Source organism: Eretmochelys imbricata, chromosome 5 (assembly GCF_965152235.1).
Source record: "Eretmochelys imbricata isolate rEreImb1 chromosome 5, rEreImb1.hap1, whole genome shotgun sequence".
In the NCBI taxonomy this organism is placed as follows: Eukaryota; Metazoa; Chordata; order Testudines; family Cheloniidae; genus Eretmochelys; species Eretmochelys imbricata.
Window position 1 is genome coordinate 98,146,632 of NC_135576.1, and position 26,265 is coordinate 98,172,896.

General features: G+C 40.5%; 1 protein-coding gene across 4 annotated transcripts in view; it reads left to right on the forward strand.

Moving 5' to 3' along the window:
* Positions 1 to 10,410, forward strand: part of CEMIP2 (cell migration inducing hyaluronidase 2) — an 80,690-nt gene extending 70,280 nt beyond the window's left edge. For all 4 annotated transcript variants that reach the window (XM_077817589.1, XM_077817588.1, XM_077817587.1 and 1 more), the window contains 8 exons: positions 60 to 275; positions 995 to 1,203; positions 2,332 to 2,514; positions 3,821 to 4,040; positions 7,112 to 7,210; positions 8,253 to 8,401; positions 9,363 to 9,466; positions 9,832 to 10,410. In XM_077817589.1, the coding sequence (XP_077673715.1) occupies positions 60 to 275; positions 995 to 1,203; positions 2,332 to 2,514; positions 3,821 to 4,040; positions 7,112 to 7,210; positions 8,253 to 8,401; positions 9,363 to 9,466; positions 9,832 to 10,028 (1,377 nt within the window). In that variant the 3' untranslated portion in view covers positions 10,029 to 10,410. The remainder of the gene's footprint in view (positions 1 to 59; positions 276 to 994; positions 1,204 to 2,331; positions 2,515 to 3,820; positions 4,041 to 7,111; positions 7,211 to 8,252; positions 8,402 to 9,362; positions 9,467 to 9,831) is intronic.
* Positions 10,411 to 26,265: the final 15,855 nt, after the last annotated feature.

Sequence of the window (26,265 nt, forward strand, 5' to 3'; positions counted from 1 at the left end):
AATTGGTGGCTTTATAAGAGAGACTTAATTGGAATGTTTCACTTCCCTTTTATGATCAGGTTTCTCTGAAAGTCTTCTTTGGTAAACCTGGTCCCTGGTTTGAAGACAGTGAGCTGGATGGTGACAAGAACTCAATATTCCATGATGTAGATGGTTCTGTGACTGAATATAAGGACACTTACGTTGGTAGAATGGATAATTTCCTGATCCGACATCCAAAATGCATTAATGTTACACAGTGGAATGGTGTGGTCTGCAGTGGGACCTATGCACAGGTTGGAACTGTTACAGTTTTTGTGTATTCTATATTTTATATATATTCACAAGATTTGAAGAAAAATGTATCAAAGCCATGAAATGCCCTTCCTCTTTAGGTTTTTAAAAATTGATTTTACACTTACTTTGCCTTCTAGATGGTTCTGAACAACTTGTTGGGGGAAGGGAGGATTATGATAGCAAATGTAATAAAGCAAATCTTTATGCAGTGAGTTGACTTGCCATCATCTGCATAACACAGTCCTGTTGGCAAAAACATTTAAGTGTGGGGGCTTTCTTACACTTGTGGTTCTGTTTCTCACAATATTATTAAAAATGTGAAATATAGTTTTCTAAATACAAACCCCTCTGCTGGGATCAGTTCTTAGCCGGCTGATCACAGACTTTGTGTGACATTAAGTAAGTTACTGAATCCCTCTGTTCCTCTGTTTCTGATCTGTAAAATGGGGAAAATTATTGTTGCCCTTGTCTATTTAGGTTGTAAACTCTACAGGACAGCGGCTATCTTTAACCGTGTGCACAGTGTCAGGCTCACTGGGGCCTCTAGGCATGACATCTAATGTTGTAGTGGTTCTGTTTACACTGTTTATCTGTATTTTACCTCATGTATTGTTTCTAGTGAAACTGATCAAAAATTGTCAGATTACTTCAAATCTCTCCTCCTCTTCTGTCTAAGGCCTTCTTTTTCTTTGTTTTTTTTTTAATTTTTAAATTAAAGTTATACATCCAGACAAGAAACCCACAGAACCTTACTATGACCATAGTACGAGATGAATACCCATCCAGCACCATGGCACTCCGAGGTATTAACCAGCGAGCTGCCTTTCAACAGTACCAGCCTGTAATGATGCTTCAGAAGGGCTATACGATCCATTGGAATGGACAAGCTCCCCAAACCACTTTTCTCTATCTCATTAATTTTAACAGGTATGTTTCCTTTCCTTTCATTTTTGCCTTTGATTCAAAAGACACCATTGGAATACTATATTGCAAAAATAGTTATACATTCAAAATTACAACCATGAGTAAGACTGGAACTTGATTTATCTGAAATAGCAAATATTAAAATCAAAATGTGTACTGGAGACCTAGACCAAAAGCTGTGTAGAGCTATTCAGAAAACGCTGTAAAGAAGCATTTAAAGGAAAGCCCTATTGCTTTATTACTGCATGAAGCTGTGCAGAGTAGAACTGCAAATGGTTTAACCTATCACTGGCCTTGTGAGTAAGATGCAGTATGTCAAACTGGAAAATTTAAAATTTGTATCCAAACAGGGTGGATTGATTTAAATCAGTGACTTAAATCATTGAAATTTTTATCCTGATTTAAATCAGCAAGTAGGAAATAAATTTTATTGATGGTTTGCATTTGTACTTTTTAGTTACTTCCCCCTCCCCCCCCCCCAAAAAAAGTTGATTTGCATTGGTTGATAATCATTAAAAGATGATGATTTGCAACTAAATATACCTTTACACTGAATTTGATCCTGCTTTTTGCTAAGCAGGAGGATACTCTATATTTAAGCAGTCATGCTTAACTTTCAACTGGATGACTGATTTTTGTTTTTTTCCCCCACTTGAGATTCATGTCAAGCTCAATTTGGATGGAAATTGAAATTCAGTTAAAAATGCACAAAAACATTTTAATTTTTTTATTAACTAAAACTACCTAGAATGTGCTGGCTACATAAGAAAAAAAAAAAAAGTTTTTATCAAAACACGGTTTGCATTTAAAACTAACTGATTTATTAAACAAAGGAGGTATTATCTGTAGTTAGTTTCTGGTCCCAATGTCCTTCAAGATTTTAGAACTAGTGGACCTCCTCCTCTCACATACAGCTTTTATTCATAGATTGGAAGAGAAAAACAGCTTTTCTGCATTTTTCAGCTCCCAAATGCTGTCTTAACTTTGAATGATTAGTGATTGAACTGAAATTGTTGAATAAAATGAAATGAAAATATTCTCTCTGCCACTCTATTTGTGTCCACTACCACAAAAACAAGAAACTTGCTCGAATGAATGAATTATAACACTTTTGTTTCACTATATTTCCAGGAATGACTGGATTCGGGTTGGACTATGTTATCCATCAAGCACAACTTTTCAAGTAACATTTGATGTCTTTCAAAGGCAGACATCTGCTTTCTATAGTGTGGAGGACTATACATCAGTAACTTCGATGATGGAGCTGCAGAAAAATCGATCAGAGAAGAAGTTTTATTTCGATAACAGCACTGGGTAATTTTATATAGATTGATAATAAAGGGATACATTATTTAATAGTAAAATTGCAAGTTCGGTAGTGTTAAGAATTGGCTCTGATGGCTGCTTAAGAAGGGAAATCTTATGGAGAAACACTAAGCATGTCGCCATGGATGTTTGGAAGAGGAATCTACATAACTTGTAATTATAAATGTCGTGGCCATCCAATCAGCTCTTGAAAATGTATACCAAAGCTACCACAGTTATTTCCTATTCTAAGTATGGGGAAAACTGTGGTATCTCAAATACCACAGAGAGGTACCTTTTTGGCCAGTAACTGCTTTGTTAATTTAGTATGGCTCAACTGTAAATGTTTGCCCTTCACCTCTTAAACGGAGTGTAAGAAAATAGGCCTGATTCCTCCTGGACCAACAGGAATTTTCTTAAACTATGGAGTAACTTTTTCAAAAGTTACTTAAGCATGTCACTTTTGAAAATGGGACTTAGGCTCGTAATTCACTTAAGCACTTTGAATGTTACCACTGAAGATCATAATAAAGCTTCCTTAGAAAAAAACTATGTACACATTTTTTTAATGTTGTGGTTTTTTAATTTGTTTTTGTTTCCTATTTTTATTATAATCAGAATATTAGTATAAGATTTTTGGAGAGTTTTTATTAACTAGTTTGGGATACTCATGTAGATAAACAGATGTATGTAGTCTTTGATATCATTTAGATTTTCTTTTTTCATCTAGAAACTACAGTGACAAGCAACTATAGAAAAGCTGGTAGAGCTTATCAGTATAAGAGTCTTCCAGTCAGGATGTTTTTGTTGGGCTTTATGCACACTCAGAGCAATAAAGATCTTTGTTTTCCAATTACACTCATATATTTTTGTATTTTGTACAATAAGAGCACTGTTTCTGTTTGAGTAATGTCTGATATGTTAATTGCCAAATAGCAAGTTTAGTGAACATTTATTAAGATGTATGGTATGACAGTTACTGGTGGGAGATGGGGCGTGGTTTATGCTGGCTAGATTTTTTTTCTCTGATCAAACAAATCCTGTCATGACTTTTCTCTAACAGTTAGAGAGTTCTAATATATATCACTTAAGACTTCCCTATTGTTGTACTTATTACAGAACATTTTACAAAGTACTGTAAATTTGTGGAGATTTAAAAAACAAAAACACATGACCATTCCCCTGTCCCTGAAAAGCTTGCAGTCTGAGGTCTCCTGTGTTCACTAATCAGTACATTTGACGAAATTTTGATTATGTAACTTTCTGTATTTTTATCAACTAGTTTTCTAATCTCTTGTTTTGTTTTGTTGTTTAGATTGCTGTTTTTATATCTTCAAGCCAAATATAATAGGGATGGTCACAGTTATTGTTCAGCTCAGGGATGTGAAAGGGTCAAGATCCAGGCCACTGTTCAATCAAAACAGATCAGTAACTGCATGACAAAAGCTTATCCAAAGTATTACCAAGCACCAACTGTTCTACAGCCAATGCCAGCCAGAACTACTGTACAGTGTAAAAATTGTGGCACAACTCAGGTAAAAAAATTCATAAATGTGTATGTAAATTACCAATAGATATTAACTTCCACATAATTGCCTTAAATATGGTTTTCATGAAGGAGTGAGAACACTTCAGAAGCAGATTATAACCTGGAATAAAGTTCTTCTATTGTGTATATTGTTTACTACATAAAGGGCAAGTCGGTTCCTTTCAAATTTATTCAAAATTTTTAAATTGTTTAAAAAAAAAAAAAAAAAAAAAAAAAGCTTTTACAAAAACTAAGGTTTGTAAAAATGATCCAATCCCATTTTTTTAAAATCAAAGGGAAACAGCCCCTCTGCAATGTTTTTCAACTTGAATATGCATGTACTTCAAGGCCTCTGTGCATTTTCAGTTAGGGGTTTTGGTGTCTCTAGCGTGAGGCTATGGAACTGTAAATAACAAAGGCATTCCTGCTGGGGAGTGTGGGAGTGCTCTCATGCTAAGATGACTTAATTAGTTCTATCTTTATGAGAGCGCGCACGCACACACCCCTTTCATTTCCTTCACTTCCACAGAGAGAGCTAAACGGAACTGCCTCTTGTGTCTGTGAGCTAGGTAGCGTTATCTTCTTACAGTTACTTAGAGTAGTTATCTCCACTGCTGTGTCATACCCGGATCCTACAGAGGACTCAAAAGGCATGCATCCTCTTCAGCCATCTTTCCAGAGAGGGACATACATGCTAGATGCCTCGTGTTGCTGGGAGAAGCTCATGGGTTCCAATACAAAATTTACCATGCCTTCACTCCTCAGATGAGGAATGACAGGCACTTACAACTGCAGTGGCACTTGGCTTGTTTGAGCCTTCAGCCAGATCATCCATCAGGAATTTCCAGGTCCTCTTCTTTGCTGAGGTCTTTTGTAAAGAGACGTGAGACGCCCTGTCACCCCAGCTCTGGTGTCGAGCCTAAGAACGACCTCCCCAAGGCACACGTTTGCTGTCCTGTGCCTCTCATCTGACGCTGTCTGGCACTGCAGCCCCCATCAAAATAACTTTCAAGCTGCTGTCAGCACCAAAAATTCCCTCAGTGCTCTAGTCAGCATAGATCAACTTTGAGGAATCAAGCTTTCAAATCTTCTCATGTCCCTGTTTCAGGGAAGAAGGAAAAACAGCAACATTCTGATCCACCAAATGGGGCATTGTTCTCCTTCTCCAAAACCACATCACTTTTGGAGACTCCTTACTAGTCTTAATTCTGCCTCCTTTGTAATTCTGCCGGCATATAATTCTCCTCCTTTGAGGCTCTGGTGCCAGGTGACCTTGGCACATTGCTGTTTCACATACCTCTAACAGTCGATTTCTCCTCTTGTGTCTTGGGGGGGAGGAAGGGCCTCTTTCAAGGCTTTTGGCAATGCCTCTACTGCTTAACTTAAAGCTTCAAGAACACATCTCTCTGTCCTCACCACCAGTACCAAAAAGAGCTAATTGTATGCCTCCTGTACCCCTAGAGGGTCCTCAGTTTTCGTTGTTGTTTGTTGTAATGTCCCTTGCCTAATTCAAAGCTGGTCTCTCTAGCCCAGGAACTCTGCAAAACAAACAGTGAATCCGTGACTGCTTCCTCAGAAGGAGAAAGAGAGGGGCATAAACCATGGCTTAAATCATCAGGCCTTGCTCCAGTTTCACACAAACCTATTTGAGGGGTCAGGTCTTTCTAATGATAAAAACAGATGAGACTCTGGAGAGAATTAAGATGGCGTGAGTTACAGCCTGATCTCCTAGCGCTTTCCCAATCCTTGTTTACTTCAGAGGAGCTGATCTTCTATTTGGTTTCAGTACCACAGAAAGGCTTCCTCTGTGAAGTAGCGGGGAAATGGGGCGTAGCAAGAGGAAAAGGGGCATGGCTGAAATGTCCTTACCACCAAACACTGCCTGTGGTTTCAGCCCCTTGGGGGGTCATTAGTAGCTGTCCCTCCCATCCTTTAATTTGCACCAGGTGCAATTTGGCCATTGTTGAGGATCTAACCCATTATGTTGCTGCTTAACTGTCCATTATTCCAGTAACATGTTTTCAAGATTTTTCCTTTCTATTTTTTCATAGAGAAGGCTTGGTTTCTCTACTTATAATGTACTTTTTCCCCTTTTGCAGTAACTGGATTTTCCTCATCTTTTTCTTTACTTCTATTTGGCAGGGAAAGTGTATTTTCTTTCCAGTTCAATAAAATGTTCATACTCCTATCATGTTCCATAACTCCATTCTCTGTCCCCCATGACAAAAACAGAACATGAAAAATAAGTTCATGACTTTTTTTTTTACCATTTCTTTTCTGCCACTTAGATCTTTTTGTCACCCTTCTCATCTCACTGCAGTGAGCCAGGTTTTGTTCTCTCTGTGAATGTGATTTTTTTACAGTTAAAAGTCTGCTTTATGGTGATATTTTGTGGAATCTACTTTATTCATCACTTCTTCATTTTTTCAGTTTCTAGTTTGTTGTCGTGCAATTTCTTCCCCAGACAGTACCATCATACCCAAAATGCTAACTATTAATGAGAGTCTAAATGCTGCAATTTTTACTCAGGAAAAGCTTCTGTTGCTATCAGTGGGAATATCGCTAGCATAAAGATTACAAGATTAGGGCTACAGGCACCTGTTCGGTATCTTCAGTGCTGTCTTGATCCTTTTTTCCAACGTATACGTTACTTCATACTTCTATGTTACCAAAAAAAAGCAGAAGTGGCTCAGAAACTGATGCCCAGCACAAGCCTAGGGGCAAGACACGAAAAGATGCTGTAAGAACAAAGTGCCATTGCTCAGACTTGAATACATTAATGTCCTGGTTTTCATCCATACTAATACATTTATATTACAATAGCACCCAAAATCTGTTAGGCACTTTATGGATATATAGTTCCCCTTCCCTGAAGAGCGTTCAGTCTAAAAGTATCCATGCATTTTGACAGTGTTGATTTATTAATCTTGGTTTTTCCAGTTGGCAGTCTAGAGTGTCTATCAGAATAATTGTTGATTATCAGTATGCTATCTAGTGTTTAAAATAAGACTTGCTGTTCAGAGTTTCTGGGAAAGGGGGGAAGTGTAAACATGTTAAAATTTTATTTTTTACATCTAGATGGCATTTACCAGTGATCCTCACAAAACCTACCTCCTTGTGCAGATTCAGTCAATGAGCAAAGTAGAATTACAAAGTAGTCTTCCATCTTTTATCTCTGTAAGTATTTTTATAGCCTCTTTAACTGCTTTTTCCTTAGCAGTTTGAATTATGGGAGTTGCACATTGGTGCAGTTCTGTATCACTGAGCACCACTTTTGAGCTGAGCATCCTTCTGCTGAAGCCAATGAGAACTGGTGGGTACTCAGTACTATGTTAAATCCAAATCCGTGAAATAACTTTCTTATACTAACAAACTATTACCGAATAGTACCAGTCCTCCAACATTTTGTTCTGTTAAAGCCCTTCAAAACTGTGATTAGAAGAGAGGAGTCATTATTTTTTGTTTACACTCCAACTCAGTGGTAATAAATGTGATGATGTAATGTTGGTAACACTTGGTCTGTTGCCATTTTTCCACTTGGGAACCAAGAGAGAATTGTATGTGATGCTGGAGGTGAGGGTTTGCAGGCATTCTCAGTACCCCCAGGGTGAAATTTTAATTTATATTTGTCCTATAGAGTAATGCATACATTGTGTTTGTGAAATAGTAAAACTCTGAATTATTTAGGCAGAGAAGTGCGGGCTATAACAGCATGTGTTTGTAACATCATAAATGCAAGCTTGTAAGGGATTTTATGTGGCTTATTTTTAATAACAATATTCAATAAGATGCTTTGTTAAATATAGCACAAATTAATCAACTGTGGAGGCTACATGCTCTGCTTTTGTGCACAGAGTGAGTGGTTGGGTCTCTGAATGGCACTGTCTCAGGACAAGTGAGCTACCTCCATTTCTTGTCAAGAATGGTGGTGGCTGAGATAGGATTCATGTCCTTGAGAGTGATTATAGTGAAGTGAGGAAAAGCTAGGTGATTCTCAAGGCTCCCTGAGGAATAAAGAAGTCCCATCAGCCGGGTCTTTTTGGGAAGAGGAAGAATGGAGAATCTCTGATAAATTATTGGTTGTCAAAAAGGACACTAATGTGTCTATAAATCAAATTATGATAAATGTGGCCAACTGACAGGTGCAGAAGAATATTATTGTACTTGCAAATCGCCAACAAAAGCAGGCAATGATTTATGATGTCTTTTCTCACTTCAGGTCAATGGAAATAAGTCTCCCTTCAAAGATATGGGTGTATTTACCCTAGTAGTTGATGCCTGTGTTGGCACTGTGACAGAAAAAAAGCTTTTTCTTCAAGCAAACATTAAAAGCATAGACGAATATTTAAAAACTGGAATTCCGCAAAGGTATATGCTATTGTAAACCTATCCTTTTATTTACAATACGTATCATGAAATATAGACTTGAACTGGAGTACAAAATACACTGGAGTGCTTTATCGTGATAGTCAAACCCTTGCTAGAGAACAGTATTTGTGGGCTGACAATTCTAGCTCACTTTTAACATTGCTATGAGAACATTTTTAAATTGAGGGAGTAAGTAGAAGCACACAAACATTTTAAAGGGACAGTTTAGCTACATTTGAGAAAATGGACCAGGTAAACTTTAAACATTTGGATTAAATCCCAAAAATATGCTTTCCTTTTCAAAGGATTCATTTTAACGAAACATTACATAATCACGTTTTTTAGCTTACTGTGGTAGGAAGAATAAGCCTTGGTCTGTGGAGGACAATTGTGCCGTGAGAATTTTGACAAAAGTGCTTTAATGGTAATAAGTTGAAGATTTATTTATTTCTGTTCATACATTGACAGTAATAAAAATGTCACTAAAACAGCTTTAATAAGGTGCCTATACTAAAGCTGGTTGAAAAATGAAAAGCTAAATTCACAAAATAGAAATTGCAATCTTCATTTTAAAGGTTTCAAAAGTGCTCCATTTTACATTTTTGCAGAATTTTTTACTCTTTCTTGAAAGCATTATCAATTTTCTTTTACCAAGTTTTCCTTAGACAAACTTTTTTAACCAGCGATAACATTTCAATAAAAGTTTTAATTAAAAGTCAGTTTTTCAAAAAGTTTCATTTTCTAAAACAGGACACTTCAACCAAAAAAAAATTTTTTTTTCCCCAACCATTTTTGGTCAGCTCTCTGTTAGTCAGCTCTATTATATAGTGTTGGTCAGCTCCATTATATAGTGTTGCCCCAAATACAGTGAGCTAATAAGCAAGCTAATTTGTAAAGTGTGTAAATATCCGTGATGATAAATATTTAGTTTCTTCATCTTACTACTGTCTTTCTGGTGCAGGTCAATAGTTTTGCTAAGCACAAGAGGTGATATAAGAAACCTTAATATTTCAGAAGCCTTAATGTCCCTGGGAACAGCCAAACCAGCTCATCTTCAAAACAAGGGTTTGTTTAATTTTCTCACACAGTTTCTATTTTAAAATTCCCTTTGACGAGTCCAAATTCTTGAGGTGTTGCATGAGTTGTTTCCAGTTAAGATGATGTCAAACTATTTTATAATAAAGAAGTTAGTGGAAAACTACTAATTAAGGTTTTAAAACTTTCAAAAGTGGTGGTGTGATGTCTTTTAAAACCATAGTGTTTGGCTGCATGTGAGGATGGCTGCATTTACTATTATGAGGTGGAGGGAAGGGAATTATTTTCTCTTGTGTCATCTTGTTGTAATGTCCATTTGCATGTAAATTGTATGTAAAAGGTGTCTCTTTCCTGTCTAACTTCTGATTCTTTTACTCTGAATTGTTTCATTGCAGGGAGCATAGCCTTTCTTGGTTTCAGAGGAAATTTTAAACCTTCCTGGGCTAAGCTGTTTACCAGTCCTGCTGGGCAGGGCCTAGGTCAGATAGAAAAGTTTATACCTTTACAAATGGAAGAGTATGGCTGCACCAGAGTGAGCTCTAGCAAACGGAAAGACTTGGAACTTTTAAAGCAAGCTTCAAGAGCACACTAGAGACTAAGTACTAAGTGCTGGAAGAAAATGTGAACTAACTTATTTAATTTATGGCATTTTAAACTATACTTTTATCCCAAGTAAACCATTTTACTGTTTTGATAAAGACATATGCCTACGCTGACTGTTCGAATGCCAGTCTGTGCACCTTCTAGTTGTACAAAATGTTAAAGAATTTATTACTATTTGTATAGACAGGTTTTTCAGAGATTTGTTTTCTGATGTTTGTATTTACTGTAAACAGTTTCTTTTTGTTTTGTACTTTTGTAGCCTGAGAATTTGAGGATGCTCATAAGGATCAGCCTGGAGAAGTTTTGGTAGCAATTATTGGATGGCTTAGGGTTTTAAAAAAAATAAATTAATTAAAATATCTGTCTCTTAAGCAGTTTGAATTGGTTATTTTAATCCGTCTTTGCATTTCCTTTTTCCTGTTTGTTTTACGCATTCCTGAGATCACATTTAACAATCAGGCGAGTTATGGGTAGGCTCAGCAGAAATCAGTTTTGTTGTAAATTCAACAGTTAGCCTCTATTTTTAATTTTTAACCTTTTCTCCTGTTTTCTATGCATTTTAAATTTCCATTTTCTCAGGGGGCTCCCTTGCAGCTGCAGGGCTTGGGATACTGGATCCTTGTGGGTACAAGGTGCCGGGGAGGCCCCAGTCCTGTTTGGGCAGAGCAGAGACCCCTGGCCAGCCCCACGAGGAGGAGGGTGAGCCATCTGCTGCAGGGGATGACACCCTGCTGTTGAATGCTCCTGCCTGGAGACAGTCTCCACACTCCCAGCTGATCAATGAGTGAGCAGGGCCATGACGGAGGGGCTGGAGGGGGCTCCCTGTGGGGCCAGTGATACCGGATTCCTGAAGGTGCATGGGAGGTTGTGCTTGCCAGCTGGATATTTTTTTCTTTATTTCTGTGTGTCAGGTGAAATCGAGGTTTACTGACTCTTTGAATCAAATCCTGCCAAGCCTAGTTATGGTCCATACCCACTTTTCCAGATATTAAAGAGCAAGTCCTGTTCCCCTACCCACATGGGTACAAAGAGCCCTAACTGTAGCAGAATTTCTGTAGTTCAACTGCACACGGGGAGAAGAGGACCGGATTCCAGGACCCTGTGCAGGGGCCTGTACCTTATGCATGTCATGAAGCGATGTTCTGCAGAGGCTACCTGTGCCTCGGAGTGCGGGGGATATATGGGGTGCTGTAGGGCTGGAGTGAAGACAAAGCCGACTGATGCAGTTATGTAGATCCTCTAACTCAGGGGTGAGCAAACTTTTTGGCCCGAGGGCCACATCGGGGTGTGAAACTCTATGGAGGGCCGGGTAGGGAAGGCTGTGCCACCGCAAACAGCCTGGCCCCTGCCCCCTATCCACCCCCTCCCACTTGCCACCCATCCAACCCATCCCCCCCCCCCCGGTCTTTGTCCCCTGACTGCCCCCTCCCAGGACCCTTGCCCCTAATCACTCCTGGGACCCCATCCCCTATCTAACCCCTCTGCCCCCCCCAGAGCCTCTGCCCCATCCAACCGCCCCCTGTCCCCTGACTACCCCCAGGGACCCCCTGACCCTTATCCAACCCCCCTGTCCCAGCCCCCTTACCATGCTGCTGAGAGCAGCATGTCTGGCAGCCCTGTTGCCCGGCCGTAACCAGCCCCGCTGCCCAGAGCGCAGGGGAGGGGCTGGGAGCTAACCTCCCCTGCTGGCAGCTCAGGGGCTGGGGAGGATGGTCCCATGGGCTAAATGTGGCCTGTGGGCCATAGTATGCACACCTCTGCTCTAGCCTCTCTCTCTCTTCAGCTGATGCGCAGGGCCCAGGGGGGCTACTACAAAAGCAGCTACAGCCTAGGATAACAAGACTGCTTTTCTCACCCCCTTGAAAATCTCCAGCCCCTAGTCTGGTTATTCAAGCTATAGCTTAAACACAAAATAACTCTTTTTAAAATTCAATTTTCAAACAGTAGAACAACTTGTGCAGAGCAAATGCTTTTTGACCTGTGCCATGCAAGTTAAACTTTTAATTTGTATTACTGTACTTTGAAATTGGTGTGAAAGATCCACTGCTCTAACCTTTGATTTGTGCTGCTCTAATTGTATATTTGATTTATATTTAGTGCTATTTTCATTCATGCTATAATCAGGTACTTCTTGACCTTTAGGTTTGAATCTTTCTTAATATAAAGAAACGGATACCTCCTCTGGATTATACACTAGGTTTGTTTGCGTCCTTTTCATTTTCAGTCTAGTCAATCCTTTTGCAAATTGTGGGAAAGCCACATTGAAGGATTGCAACTCATGCAGGTACTGATTTTAGGAGGTTGTGCCCTTTGTCTTTGAACATAAATATCAGTATCTCAGAGAGCCCAAAGACCAGTTTCATAATGGTGGGGGAGGAGTAGAACTACATTGTACCCACAATTCTAAATGTACCATTGATTCCAATTGTTATATATGAGAGTCTCCTTTTAAATATACTTCATATTTTGCATTTAAAATGAGTATCTTTGTGGAGATATCAATCTGTACATTTTTTCTTCCTGAAACAAATGCAAAGGCTGTCTTGTGTCTTTAAGGGAAAAATGCAGAGAAGCTGAATTATGGTTGGTTGTTACATTACAAAGTATACTACCTCAAACTGCTATCAATAAATCATTCTAGATCTAATAAACTTCTCTGTGCTAATGTGTGTTCCTTTTAATCCAGGGATCCATGTTACTAACATTTGAGTATAAATACATTTTATATCTGACAACTTCCAGGCGATAAATGATGGGCTATCTTCATACTCTTTCTATGTTAAATACACTTCTTTAGTTACTTTGGTCTAAGGTTTTCAAAAACTTTAAAGACATTAATTTCTCAAGCCCCAATATACTTGTGAGGGTAGATATGGTCTGTATGCTTCCAGATTTATGGAGTGGGGAGAGGAGAGAACGAGAGCAGAAAATGAGGAACCAGATACTAAGTGACTGTGCCAGGGCACAAGCCACTTGGAAACAAAAGTTTCCTGACTCAGTCCTGTTCTGTAAATCACAGGGCCTTTCACCTTGTGTAGGAGTAAAGTATATCTGTGCACAAATGTACCATTCTGACTTGGGAGTATTCTTTACCAATTCAGCATGGTTATATAAGGTGCAAGGTAGTGACAAATCAGACAGTTAAAATTTACTGTGGAGTTTGTCCAAGGTATTTGTTTCAAGTGATGCTTTTAATTATGGATCCTATAATCTAAAATCCTGCTACGGGCCTTCCAGATAAGGGGATATGTATCCTAATCCCCTGACCTGGCTGCTTGTCTTAAAATGTGATGCTCCCCAGTGGTAGCCCGGGTTCTGAGGCACCTCACCCTCAACAACTGTCAGTGTGAAGGAGTCTCGTCTGTGACGGCTATGGGTCAATTCCCTGAAACAACCAGCCTCAGGCAACACAACCATGGTTTCCGGGCCTCCACGGACCTCGCTCTCTGTACAGGACATGCCAACTCTTGAACCGTTGGAACCTTCCCTGTAGTGTCCAGTCCCTTATCCATGGAACACTCTCAGGATTTCCAGGCCTGCTGTTCCCAGAGCGGCAGCATACATGCCAGCTTGTATACTCAGGACCAGCACTTTTCTTAACACACAGCACTTGTATATAGTAAAAACAAGAGTAAGGGTTTGGGGTTTTTTCCTCTTTTTCTTTCAAAGAACAGGGATTCAAGTGATTGTAACATTTGTTTCCAATATTCTTACTAATAAACTAAATCATAACATGCTTTTTAGAGCCTAAACTAACATGTTATCCTCCTGTCTGAAGTTTCTCTCCCAAAGTTCTCCTGTGTTTTCAACCAAGCCTGATTGAGACCACTCCTTTATGAAGCAAATTCACTGCCTGTTTACTTCCTAACTGAAAGATGAGTAGGTGTCTTCTGTGTCCCCCCAAGTATACTAGAGCAAACCTTTGATATGTATCTGCAGTTAGATTTCTTCCTGTTAATTTTCTCTCTGAAGTTTTCACAATCATTCATTAGTATTCAGTTCAGACAGGTGAGAGGGGACCTATTGTGAACATTACAATACATACTTTAAAGGACATGATTTTCAGTGAATCTAAACTTCTTACACAACATCTGCACATGCATTTTGCAATGATAAGGGTGCTACAAACCCAGGAGATCTCTGTAGTCCCCTCTGTTGCACCCTCGCCGGTTGGCAGTAAGAGCTTCTTGGGTCAAAGAATAGCTCTGGTTTCATTAGCTATCTTGGGCATTTCATAGTTATGTAAAAGAATCTAACAGGTTGGCAAAATTTTGCCTCTGACAGAACTCTTCTTTGTGACCCCCTCATGGTGTCAGACTTGCAGACAGAATCCTCCTAGCCCACCTCCACCTTCTTCTGCCATGTAACACACCGTCCTTTGTTAAAACACAAGTTCAGAGCTCTTATGGCAAGACTAATCAGACACCTGAAAGCGATACAGTAGTCTGGAAAGGTTGAGAGTCACTGATGTAGAGACATAAGGCATTCCATCAGATGAGGTCAACCCTGTTTAATGACTAGTTCTTTTGCACCCTACCCCCCCTGCCATTTCCTTCCCAAAACCCATCAGCACAAATACAGTGCAAAAGAATTTTTAAATATTGTATGTTCCCCCCCCCGTGCACGCACACACTCTTGAGAAGTTTTTTGTTACCATAATGTGGTTGGTATATTAGTGACAAGATTGTATGACTAGCTCACAGGGGATTTTAAATTATGTGCCAAAAAATCTCAAAGAAGCCTGTCTGCTCCATGCTTGTCTCTGATTAACTCTTGAACAAAAGGTTTACAGCACAGCATTTTGGCCTGTTCTGTTAAACTTGAAATATGGGGCACAGCTTAGCTTCAGCCTGTGAGTCTAACACTCTGTCTCCTATTTGTCCCTGCTAACGAGGACCACTGGATCTCCCTGGAACCGACTGTAGTAACACACTTTAAAGAGGAATTCTGAATGAGTGACCTTAAACCACAGAGCAAATACAATGTAGTAAAAGATGTCTAGCATTTATGTGACAGGCCAAAATGCAATATGAAAATAAGGAGAACATCTAGATAATGCATTACTGTAACTAATAGGTTTTGTCTGCGTAGGTAGAGAAGATAGGTGCATAAATAATGTACTCAGCAGAGGAGTCCTTGGCACAGTTGAACTTCAAGTTTAACCTTTATCTCTGATTCACATGGTATTCTAGTCTTCATCAGTCTGGGTCACTTCAGTGCGTGGGTTTTGGGTGAGAGGGTAGTGTTAGGGTTGCCAGTTTTGACTGGACGTATTCCTGGAGGTTTCATCGCATGACAATCTTTAAGTTAAGATTAATCTTCAATGCCTGGAGACTCCAGGGCAATCCCAGAGGATTGGCAACTCTAGGTAGGCTGGGATTTTAGCCTCTGGTAATGATCTCACAAGATTAAGTGGTGTCAGTTTAATTTCTTTTCGGGTTTTTTTTTATTGTGGGACGGTGTCCTACATTTACAGGGTATGCGCGCTGATCTAATAACTCTCTTCCATCTATGCTCTATGGCTTAAATGATGTTTGTGGCACATAGTCTGAGTAAAAGTGGATAAGGCCACAAGTAGCCATAGTCTCCTGTAACATCCATGTGTGAAGCACTTGTGATCCTATGGGTAGTCCTAGCATCACCCACTGGCATACAATGTATGTGTCCACTTTTTAATGCTTAGTTTTATTAATCCATTAAGAAAAAGTATTACAAGTGTGTGTCCTGGGATTAAATCTAGTGTATCACTGGTGTAATGCATTTTTCCCAGATCCTTTGTTCTCTTACACATGAGCAAAAGCATGAAATATTATAAGACTGTCATTTGTATTATAGTAGCATCTAACCATTCCAGTCAAGATGTGGCTCCTCATTGTGGTAAATGGTGGAGAAACATAAGACACTACCTGCCCCAAGAACAAGATTCAACAGTTTGACACAGAAACTTATTTATTTTCCTCATTCAAAAGTAATTTGCCTGACTTTTTTTTCTTTTAACTCTAAAAGTCTCTCCTTTGTCCCCCTCCTTTCAGTTGAAACAGAGGAAATGGGAAATACTTCCATCTCCAGGAGAAGATACCAGAACTCTGCTCCAGAAAGTATTTCTGTTTCCACTAGGAAGCTCCATCTCTTGTGTTCCAAATGCCCTGCTTCCCTTGCTTTTCCTGAGGAATGGCCTATCTTTCTTCTCTGTCACCGATATTTCCAAATCATTGTGGGAAGCTGGAATGGTGATGCCTTTTCAGCTGCTCTCCCTCCCCCTCCCCCGCCACTCCTTTTTCTACAGAACCCACTTTAAAGTTCCATCAGTCTGTCTTAAAGGAGCCATTACCCTGAAGAGATTTCTCCCAGAAATTCTGTTCCAATTACACTACTTTCTGGATAACAGATTGAGTCCAGTGGTAGCTATGTATTCCCCATTGTACAGATACATAGAACTTTCTATTGAAAGTGAACATACCCTAGACTTTGGCCCCAGGCTGGAGTCACCCAGCCAGCGAAATTGAGGGAATAAAATGGAACAGAACCACTGTGAAAACCTAAGTCTCTGCTGCCTATTCAGTATACAATGCTATTTCTTTAACATCAGACCCATTGTAAACTGTGGTTAAAGGTTGGGTTTCCATTCTTAAATGGCTTGTGTGTTTATTGTACAAGAGTTTTATAATTAGCATGATATGAATTAGTGATGTGAAACTTACCCCAAAAAAAGTGATGCTGGTGCTTTCTGTCAAGTTTTCTACTACCTGCTACTCCAGTTTCATTACTTTCAGACCAAAGTCTTTAATTGAGGGTTGTTTTTTTGTTTTGCTTTAATTTTCCTAAGCAGACTGCATGACGTTGTTAAAAGTGGCATGTAAACTGATTTCTAAAACAAGGCCAATAAATTAAGGAAACACTGTTAGCATGTTTCTAAGATACTGTTTAGGTGAAGAATTAAAGCTTAGAAGAGACCAGAGTATTAAAAGTGAACTGCAAAGCTTTTGTAAATATCCCAAAGCAGAGTTAAAAATTACAGAACTATTCTTTATATGACAGTTCCCCTGCTTAGTTGCTAAATCCTGAAATTAGAGTTCCAGGCAAGAATAATTGACATTATATAACTTTAGGAAATCTGTTTTAGGTTTCAGTTATGCAGTCTGTTATTGGCGGGAAAAGGCAAAACCCTGAATGCAGATCTTTATAGATAAGTGTAGCGATGCAACGACTCACCAGTGCGGCGCCTCCTGCTGGTTGTCTTGGAATTAGCTCTTTCCAGCCTTCAGAGTGCCCTCTGCAGGCCGGTGTCTCACCTGCTGCTGACCCTGTGTCCCTCCCAGACCTTGGTGCCTTTTTTCTCTGGGTTCTGCCCCAGCAGTACCCCCACTCTGGGTCTCCCCTCCCAGGGGAACCCCCAACCCTCTATCCCCCACCTTGCCTCAGCGGCTACTGCCAGTCATCATATAGCCCCTGCTCACTGGGGCAGACTGCAGTCTGTAATGGCCACTCATCATTGGCAAAAGGTAGGACCAGCTGCCTCTGCAGCCCCAGTACCTTTCTGGGCCTTACCAAAGCCTGTAGCCTGGGGGTTTACCAGGCTGGTATCCTTTTCCTGCTGCAGCCCTCTCCAGGGCTGCTTTTAACAGTGCCACCCAGAGGATTCGGGGGCCTTGGGCAAAGCAATTTTGGGGACCCCTTCCATAAAAAAGTGTTAGTTTTGCTGCCCCAAGGTGGTGAAGAAAAAAAACAACCCAAGTCGTGCTGCTGAAGAAAGAAGAGGACAGGAGGACTTACCGCAGAAGACGGAAGCGGAACGATTGAGCTGCTGCCGAAGAGGAAGAGAGGGACTTAAAGACCCACTACCGAATTGCCGCCGAAATTGCCCCCGCCCTGTCTGCAGGGCCTGGGGCAAATTGCCCCACTTGCCCCCCCTCCCCTGGGCGGCCCTGGCTTTTAACTCCTTTTCTGCGGGAGTGGGGCAGTCGCCCCACTACAGTAAGCAAATTGTCTCTTCTGGGTTGTGTTGTATTGAGATTTTAGTCTGAGTCAAATATCCTTCATACACTGTAGTAGATAAATTTAAAAAAGAAAGTGAAATCCATAGCTGCATCCTTACTTTTCATCATTTGTTTCCTAATGATACTGCAACAAAGTGTGTTTACAAATGTGAAAAAAGTTGGAGTGATATGGAAAGAATGACAGCAAGTTTATGACAAGCTTTAGATCCGTTTGGTAAAAGAGACTGCAATATAAAAATAAAAAATGAAATTGTTTATAATGGCTGTTTATAATTATTGCGTATTGGTTAAGCACGGCTACTACAACATAAATGTTGTTAATAATGTCCTGGATGTTCTACAGAACACAGAAGAGGTCATGGTCCAGGCATTGGCATCCTGACAGCAGGATTGTCTGGCTATGTCGACTCCCTCCTCAGGCCCTACACTACCGGCACTCCCAGCTACCTTCGAGACACCACTGACTTCCTGAGGAAACTACAATCCATCAGTGAACTTCCTGATAACACCATCCTGCCACTATGGATGTAGAAGCCCTCTACACCAACATTCCATACAAAGATGGACTACAAGCCGTCAAGAACACTATCCCTGATAATGTCACGGATAACCTGGTGGCTGAACTTTGTGACTTTGTCCTTACCCATAACTATTTTACATTTGGGGACAATGTATACCTTCAAATCAGCGGCACTGCTATGGGTACCCGCATGGCCCCACAGTATGCCAACATTTTTATGGCTGACTTAGAACAACGCTTCCTCAGCTCTCATCCCCTAACGCCCCTACTCTACTTGCGCTATATTGATGACATCTTCATCATCTGGACCCATGGAAAAGAAGCCCTTGAGGAATTCCACCAAGATTTCAACAATTTACATCCCACCATCAACCTCAGCCTGGACCAGTCCACACAAGAGATCCACTTCCTGGACACTACAGTGCTAATAAACGATGGTCACATAAACACCACCCTATACCGGAAACCTACTGACCGCTATTCCTACCTACATGCCTCCAGCTTTCACCCTGACCACACCACATGATCCATTATCTACAGCCAAGCTCTGCGATACAACTGCATTTGCTCCAACCCCTCAGACAGAGACAAACACCTACAAGATCTCTATCAAGCATTCTTACAACTACAATACCCACCTGCGGAAGTGAAGAAACAGATTGATAGAGCCAGAAGAGTTCCCAGAAGTCACCTACTACAGGACAGGCCTACCAAAGAAAATAACAGAATGCAACTAGCCTTCACCTTCAGCCCCCAACTAAAACCCCTCCAACGCATTATTAAGGATCTACAACCTATCCTGAAGGATGACCCAACACTCTCACAAATCTTGGGAGACAGGCCAGTCCTTGCCTACAGACAGCCCCACAACCTGAAGCAAATACTCACCAGCAACCACACACCACACAACAGAACCACTAACCCAGGAACCTATCCTTGCAACAAAGCCCGTTGCCAACTGTGCCCACATATCTATTCAGGGGACACCATCACAGGGCCTAATCACATCAGCCACACTATCAGAGGCTCGTTCACCTGCACATCCACCAATGTGATATATGCCATCATGTGCCAGCAATGCCCCTCTGCCATGTACATTGGTCAAACTGGACAGTCTCTACGTAAAAGAATAACTGGACACAAATCAGATGTCAAGAATTATAACATTCATAAACCAGTCGGAGAACACTTCAATCTCTCTGGTCACGTGATTGCAGACATGAAAGTTGCGATATTACAACAGAAAAACTTCAAAACCAGACTCCAGCGAGAGACTGTTTTGAATTAGAATTCATTTGCAAATTGGATACAATTAACTTAGGCTTGAATAGAGACTGGGAGTGGCTAAGTCACTATGCAAGATAACCTATTTCCCCTTGTTTTTTCCTACCCCGCCCCCCTGATGTTCTTGTTAAACCCTGGATTTGCGCTGGAAATGGCCCACCTTGATTATCACACACATTGTAAGGAGAGTGAGCACTTTACCACTACAAAAGGTTTTCTCTCCCCCAACCCCACTCTCCTGCTGGTAATAGCTTATGTAAACACCCATTTTTTCATGGTTTGTGTGTATAAAAAGATCTTCTGTACTTTCCACAGTATGCATCCAATGAAGTGAGCTGTAGCTCACAAAAGCTTATGCTCAAATAAATTGGTTAGTCTCTAAGGTGCCACAAGTACTCCTTTTCTTTTTGCAAATACAAACTAACATGGCTGTTACTCTGAAACCGCTCCATGTGCAGCAGCTTACAGTCTAAAGAGACAACACATATCTCACACACAAATATCACACACACACATATACTGGGAAAAACGTTGTTAGGCCTCATTCCCACAATGAGATCCCTGCACTCACACAGCTCACTGCAGGATTGGGACCTTCAAGTGTTTTTGTTTTGTTTTGTTTTTTATATAAAAAATATATATATATATATAAATATTAAGGCTGTCGATTAATTGCAGTTAACTCATGCAATTAACTCAAATTAATAGCAATTAAAAATTAATCACAATTAATCACACTGTTAATAGAATGCCAATTGAAATTTATTAAATATTTTGGATGTTTTTCTACATTTTTATATATATATTGTATTCTGTGTTGTAACTGAAATCAAAGTGTATATTATTCTTGATTACAAATATTTGCACTGTGAAAGATAAACAAAAGAAATAGTATTTTTCTTTTCACCTCATACAAGTACTGTAGTGCAATCTCTGTGTCCTGAAAGTGCAATTTACAAATGTAGAACTCTTTTTGTTACATAACTGCACTCAAAACAAAACAATGTAAAACTTTAGAGCCTACAAGTCCACTCAGTCCTACTTCTTGTTCAGCCAATCGCTAATACAAACAAGTTTGTTTACATTTACAGGCGATAATGCTGCCCTCTTCTTACTTACGGTGTCAACAGAAAGTGAGAACAGGCATTCACATGGCACTTTTGTAGCTGGCATTCCAAGGTATTTAGGTGCCAGATATGCTAAACATTCATATGCCCCTTCATGCTTCGGCCACCATTCCAGAGAACATGCTTCCATGCTGATGAGCCTCGTTAAAAGAATAATGCATTAATTAAATTTGTGACGGAACTCCTTGCAGGAGAGTTTTATGTCCCCTGCTCTTTTTTACCTGCATTCTGCCATATATTTCATGTTATAGCAGTCTCAGATGATGACCCAGCACATGTTCATTTTAAGAACACTTTCACTGCAGATTTGACAAAACACAAAGAAGGTACCAATGTGAGATTCCAAAATATAGCTACAGCACTCGACCCAAGGTTTAAGAATCTGAAGTGCCTTCCAAAATCTGAGGGACAAGGTGTGCAGCATGCTTTCAAAAGTCTTAAAAGAGCAACACTCCAATGAGGAAACTACAGAACCGAACCACCAAAAAAGAAAATCAACCTTCTGTTGGTGGCATCTGATTCAGATAATGAAAATGAACATGCGTAGGTCCACACTGCTTTGGATTGTTATTGATTAGAACCCATTATCAGCATGGACGTATGTCCATGGGAATGGTGGTTGAAGCATGAAGGTACATATGAATATTTAGCACTTCTGGCACGTAAATATCTTGCGATGTCGGCTACAACAGTGCCATGCAAATGCTTGTTCTCATTTTCAGGTGACATTGTAAACAAGAAGCGGGCAGCATTGTCTCCTGCAAATGTAAACAAACTTGCTTGTCTGAGTGATTGGCTGAACAAGAAGTAGGACTGAGTGGACTTGCAGGCTCTAAAGTTTTACATTGTTTTATTTATTAATGCAGTTATTTTCTGTACATAATTCTACCTTTCTAAGTTCAACTTTCACGATAGAGAGATTGCACTATAGTACTTGTATTAGGTGAATTGAAAAATACTATTTGTTTTTTATATTGCAAATACTTGTAATCAAAAATAAATATAAAGTGAGCACTGTATACTTTGTATTCTGTATTGTAATAGAAATCAATATATTTGAAAATGTAGAAAACATCCAAAAATATTTAAATAAATGGTATTCTGTTATTGTTTAACAGTGCGATTAACTACAATTAATTTTTTTAATCGCAATTTATTTTTAATAAGGGCTGTCTTGTGTGTGTAGAGAGAGAAAATATATATTCTGCAAACACCAGGGCCGGCCTACAACATTTTGGCCCCTGAGGCGGGGAGCTCAAATGACTTCCCCATGCCCCCTTGCTTGGGCCAAAACTTTGAAAGCTCTCAATTCTGCCTTCTTCCTGTTTTACTCCTCTTGTGGTACTGCTCTGCTACCTACCCCAATAAAGGAGAACTAACAACTTAAAATGCCTTGTTCAAAAATTTTAAGTAACACTTACATTTGCTGTTCAGGCATTTGAAAGTTAACTTTTCTTCTCTGCATAGTAAACACTGGCATTTTTATCTGTTGGAAAACACCACTTTGATTTTTCAGTGCCTTCTTGGTTGCAAAGATTTGAAATGCTTCCTGCTGAAGGTCCACAGTCTGGGCCAGCTCATGCTCTATTGAGATGGTTGCAAGGCCGACCAGCCTCTCCTGTGTCATTGTGGAGCATAGATTGGTTTTTTTACTTCAGCTTGGAGAAGCTGCGTTCTCCACTGGCAACTGTTACAGGAAGTGTTAGAAGTATGCGCAGAGCAACAAAAGCATTCGGAAAGAGGGTGGTCATCTTATTTGTGCACATACATTTCAGCAGGATCAATTCCAAAGGCTGTTCTGGAATGCATCTTGAAAGGGCTTTCAGTTCATCACCTAAATCACTCGCATCAATATCGTGCATGTCATCATGTGTCAGCACTGTCTCTAGTGCCCTGCATTGCTGGTGTAGGTCTTTTTCAGGTATACTGAGGAGTTTGGGAATATCATACAACATCCCAAATATACTGCTGTGTTCCTTGAGCTGCATAAAATGTCCTTCAACTGACTGTGCTGCACAATCTAGCACCTGGTTAAAGAATTCGATTTTGAATTGTTGTTTGGGGTCTCTTATGGGATTATCCCGTGCCTCGTAATCAAAATGTCGTCTTCTTCGGTGACTCTTGTATTCTTGAATGGGTGGGAAAATAGCTTCAGTGTGAAGTTCCTCTGCCAACTTCTGTGCACTCTTCAGAACGTTTTGAAATCCCTCATCTGACTGGTAAGACTGTAGGTATGACTTGGCTTTGTCCAGTTGTTCCATTGCTCCAGATATGTCAAGGTCAACACCTTGGAGTCTCTTGCTTACAACATTTATTTCAAACAGTATATCATGCCACAACACTAAGCCACACAGAAATTTGAAGTTATGTATGTTTCGGGTGATTCCCTTTCCCTCTGCCACTGCTCTCCCACAAACAGTTCCTGTCATAGCTTTATTCTCCATAATGGCAACTATGGCATCATCTATCTTCCCAATTTGGTGTTTGATAGGCTTTATTGCCTCCACTTGACTTTCTCATCATGTGGCACTCAGTGGTTTCAGTGTCAGAGAGGATGTTCCCAGATGTTGCTTCAAAATTTGCCATTGATGAGTTGATGCAGAGAAAAATACATAGATGCTTTGAATTACATTAAAAAATTCAGCAGCCTCACTAGAAGCTGATGCTGCATCACTGACCACCAAGTTCAATGAATGACAACTGCATTGGACAAAAAAAACCTCGAGCGTTTAACTCTCGGATCCATGTCTACACTCCTCTGTTCTTTCCTCTCATGTTGGCACCATTATCATAGCCCTGACCTCTCATGTCAGCTATTGCAATTCCTGTATCTTCCAGCTTTTTAAGAAGCACATTTGTCATACCAGCTCCTGTAGTATCATGAATGTCAATAAATTCTAGAAAATGCTCTCTGACAGTCACCATGGCAGGGACATTTTCACTAGGTTCTGCTGTTGTTACAAAACGCACCATTAAAGCCATTTGTTCCATATGGCTGATGTCAGGTGTGCAATGCAGAACAACAGAGTAATATCTTGCTGACTTCAGATCTGCCACAATTTTCTCTTTGACTTTTGTTGCCAGTAACTGTATGATCTCATTTTGAATTGTTTTTCCAAGGTAGTGGTGTGTGTACATTTCTTGGGTGGTGACTCTTCTTAGATGATCCCGGAGTACAGCATCAAACTCAGCCATCAGCTCCACAGTTTTAAGGAAGTTTCCACTGTTTGGCACATACAGCTGATCTGAAGTGCCACGCAGTGCTAAGTTTTGGGTAGCAAGCATTCTCACAATGGCAATGAGCCTTTTCAGAACATTTTGCCAGTAAAGAGACTCTGATGCAATCTTCTCTTGATGCTGATCATCTATGGTGGCCTTTAACCTTAGTCTCATCTCAAGTTCTTTCCACCTATGGAATGCTCTCTGGTGATTTGCTGCCTTCTCATGGCATGCCAGATCTCTAGTCAGATTTTTCCAGTCCTTTGTTCCTTTAGAACCCAATGTGGCTGGAACATTAGACTGGAAGAGTTTGCAACAAAAACAGTATGCAGCATTCTGGGTTTTTGAGTACATAAGCCATGGCCTCTCCACTTTTTCACCATTGGGGATTTCACGCCTGTAATGTGTTGGATGGAAACTTCTATTTTCATTGTCTTTGGGGAACATGAAGTTTTTCACTTGCTGTGGCCCATGCAGTACAAGGAAGTCCCTCAGGCTACTGCTCAAGTGGGTCCACAGCCCTGGATCATCTAGACTTAAGAAACTAAACTCAGCAGCAGCGGCTTCTTGCACCTCCACCAAACTCTTCTCTGATCTACACTTTTCTTCAGGAATGTGCATGGTTACATCCATTTGAGATGGCGAGATGGATGCTGCAGTAGCTGCCAGGTCACCTGCACTCTGACTAACTGGAAGATCAGGCATCTCCTCACCACTCACATCCTCACTGGGGCCAGAAGGCTCACCTTGAACATTTGTGTTTATGTATCTCAGGAGAGCTCCTTCCTGCTTAGATAGAAAAGCTTCCTTTGCTTTCTTTCTTTTTCTGAATGCTGCCCCAGAGGGGCGTTTTCTTCTTTCACTCATGACTGCTGTTCTGGGCCAGCTATAGTGGCTCTCAACACTCAGTTGAAAGGGAAAAATAAGCAAGCTGGTAGCAGGGCCTGAGTGAGGGAAGATATTAGCGTCTTAAGGGCCTAAGTGGCTCCTACTTCTTCAGTTGACTGCCTGTTCCCTTCAAGTGGGTTCAGGGAAGCAGCAGGAAACAGAAAGCTCCCTAGGAAGCTGGTGTTAATCAGTCCAGGCTCCTGGGGGTGCTAGAGAGGTACATAAGAGGCTCCTCCTCCTCCCCTCTCTCCCTGTAGCTCCTGCTGCTTTCTGTTGTTCCCTCTCACCTTTTCTCCTACCTGCCTGTTATGTCTCTTGTGCCCTCCTTCCTCCAGCACAGCACTCCACCATCTCTGTGCATCTAGAGCAGAGAGAATACACATGCACCAGCAGCAGACACAATTTTCTACACTCTGGGTCCTAGTGGTGGCCTCTCCCCACCAGTCTGGTACCTGAGGTGGCTGCCTCAGTTCGCTTCATGGTATAATCAGCCCTCGCAAACACTTATGCCCATGAGTAGTCTTAGCAATTACTCACATGCATCTGTGAGCAGGCTAGAGCCTATATGCGTAGTGGGTGGGTGGCAGGCAATGTTTTTGGTGTGGGTTATTGTTTATGAGCTTTACAGAAGTGATTGTCCAGTGTGCAACTGGACAGAATATTTTATTCTGCTTTATTTAATCTGTTACTTTTGCTTTTATTTACCTACCTCATGGTGCAAAAGGGAACTGCATTCTTACGCTGTGTATGTAAGGCCCCTTCATTTGCAGATTATCTTCGCTATATGTAATAAAGGCAGTGGGTGAGGTTTTCAAAAAAGCCTAAGGCCTGGGCTACACACAGTTTCTGTACCCATAAAAGTATGTTGGGTAAGGGCATACCAACACTACCCCTTAGTGTGGATGCAGTTACACTGGATGAAAGTGTGTATAAATGTGTAGCTATTTCCTCTAACAGGGAATAAGCTATACCAGAACAAGCATGCTTATCCATATCTGGGGAGTAGGGGTTGGGGAGTTGTATTGCTTTAACTATAGGCTATAGCTAAAGAAGTTCAACTTTTGAGGTAGACATGGTTTTAAACCTGAGCTTCAATAGGTTTTGAGTGCCTAACTCCCTTAGCTCTTTAAAAATCCAAGCTAGTTATTAAATGTAACTACTGAGTGTGTTTAAGTCTTCAGTGATTTATTC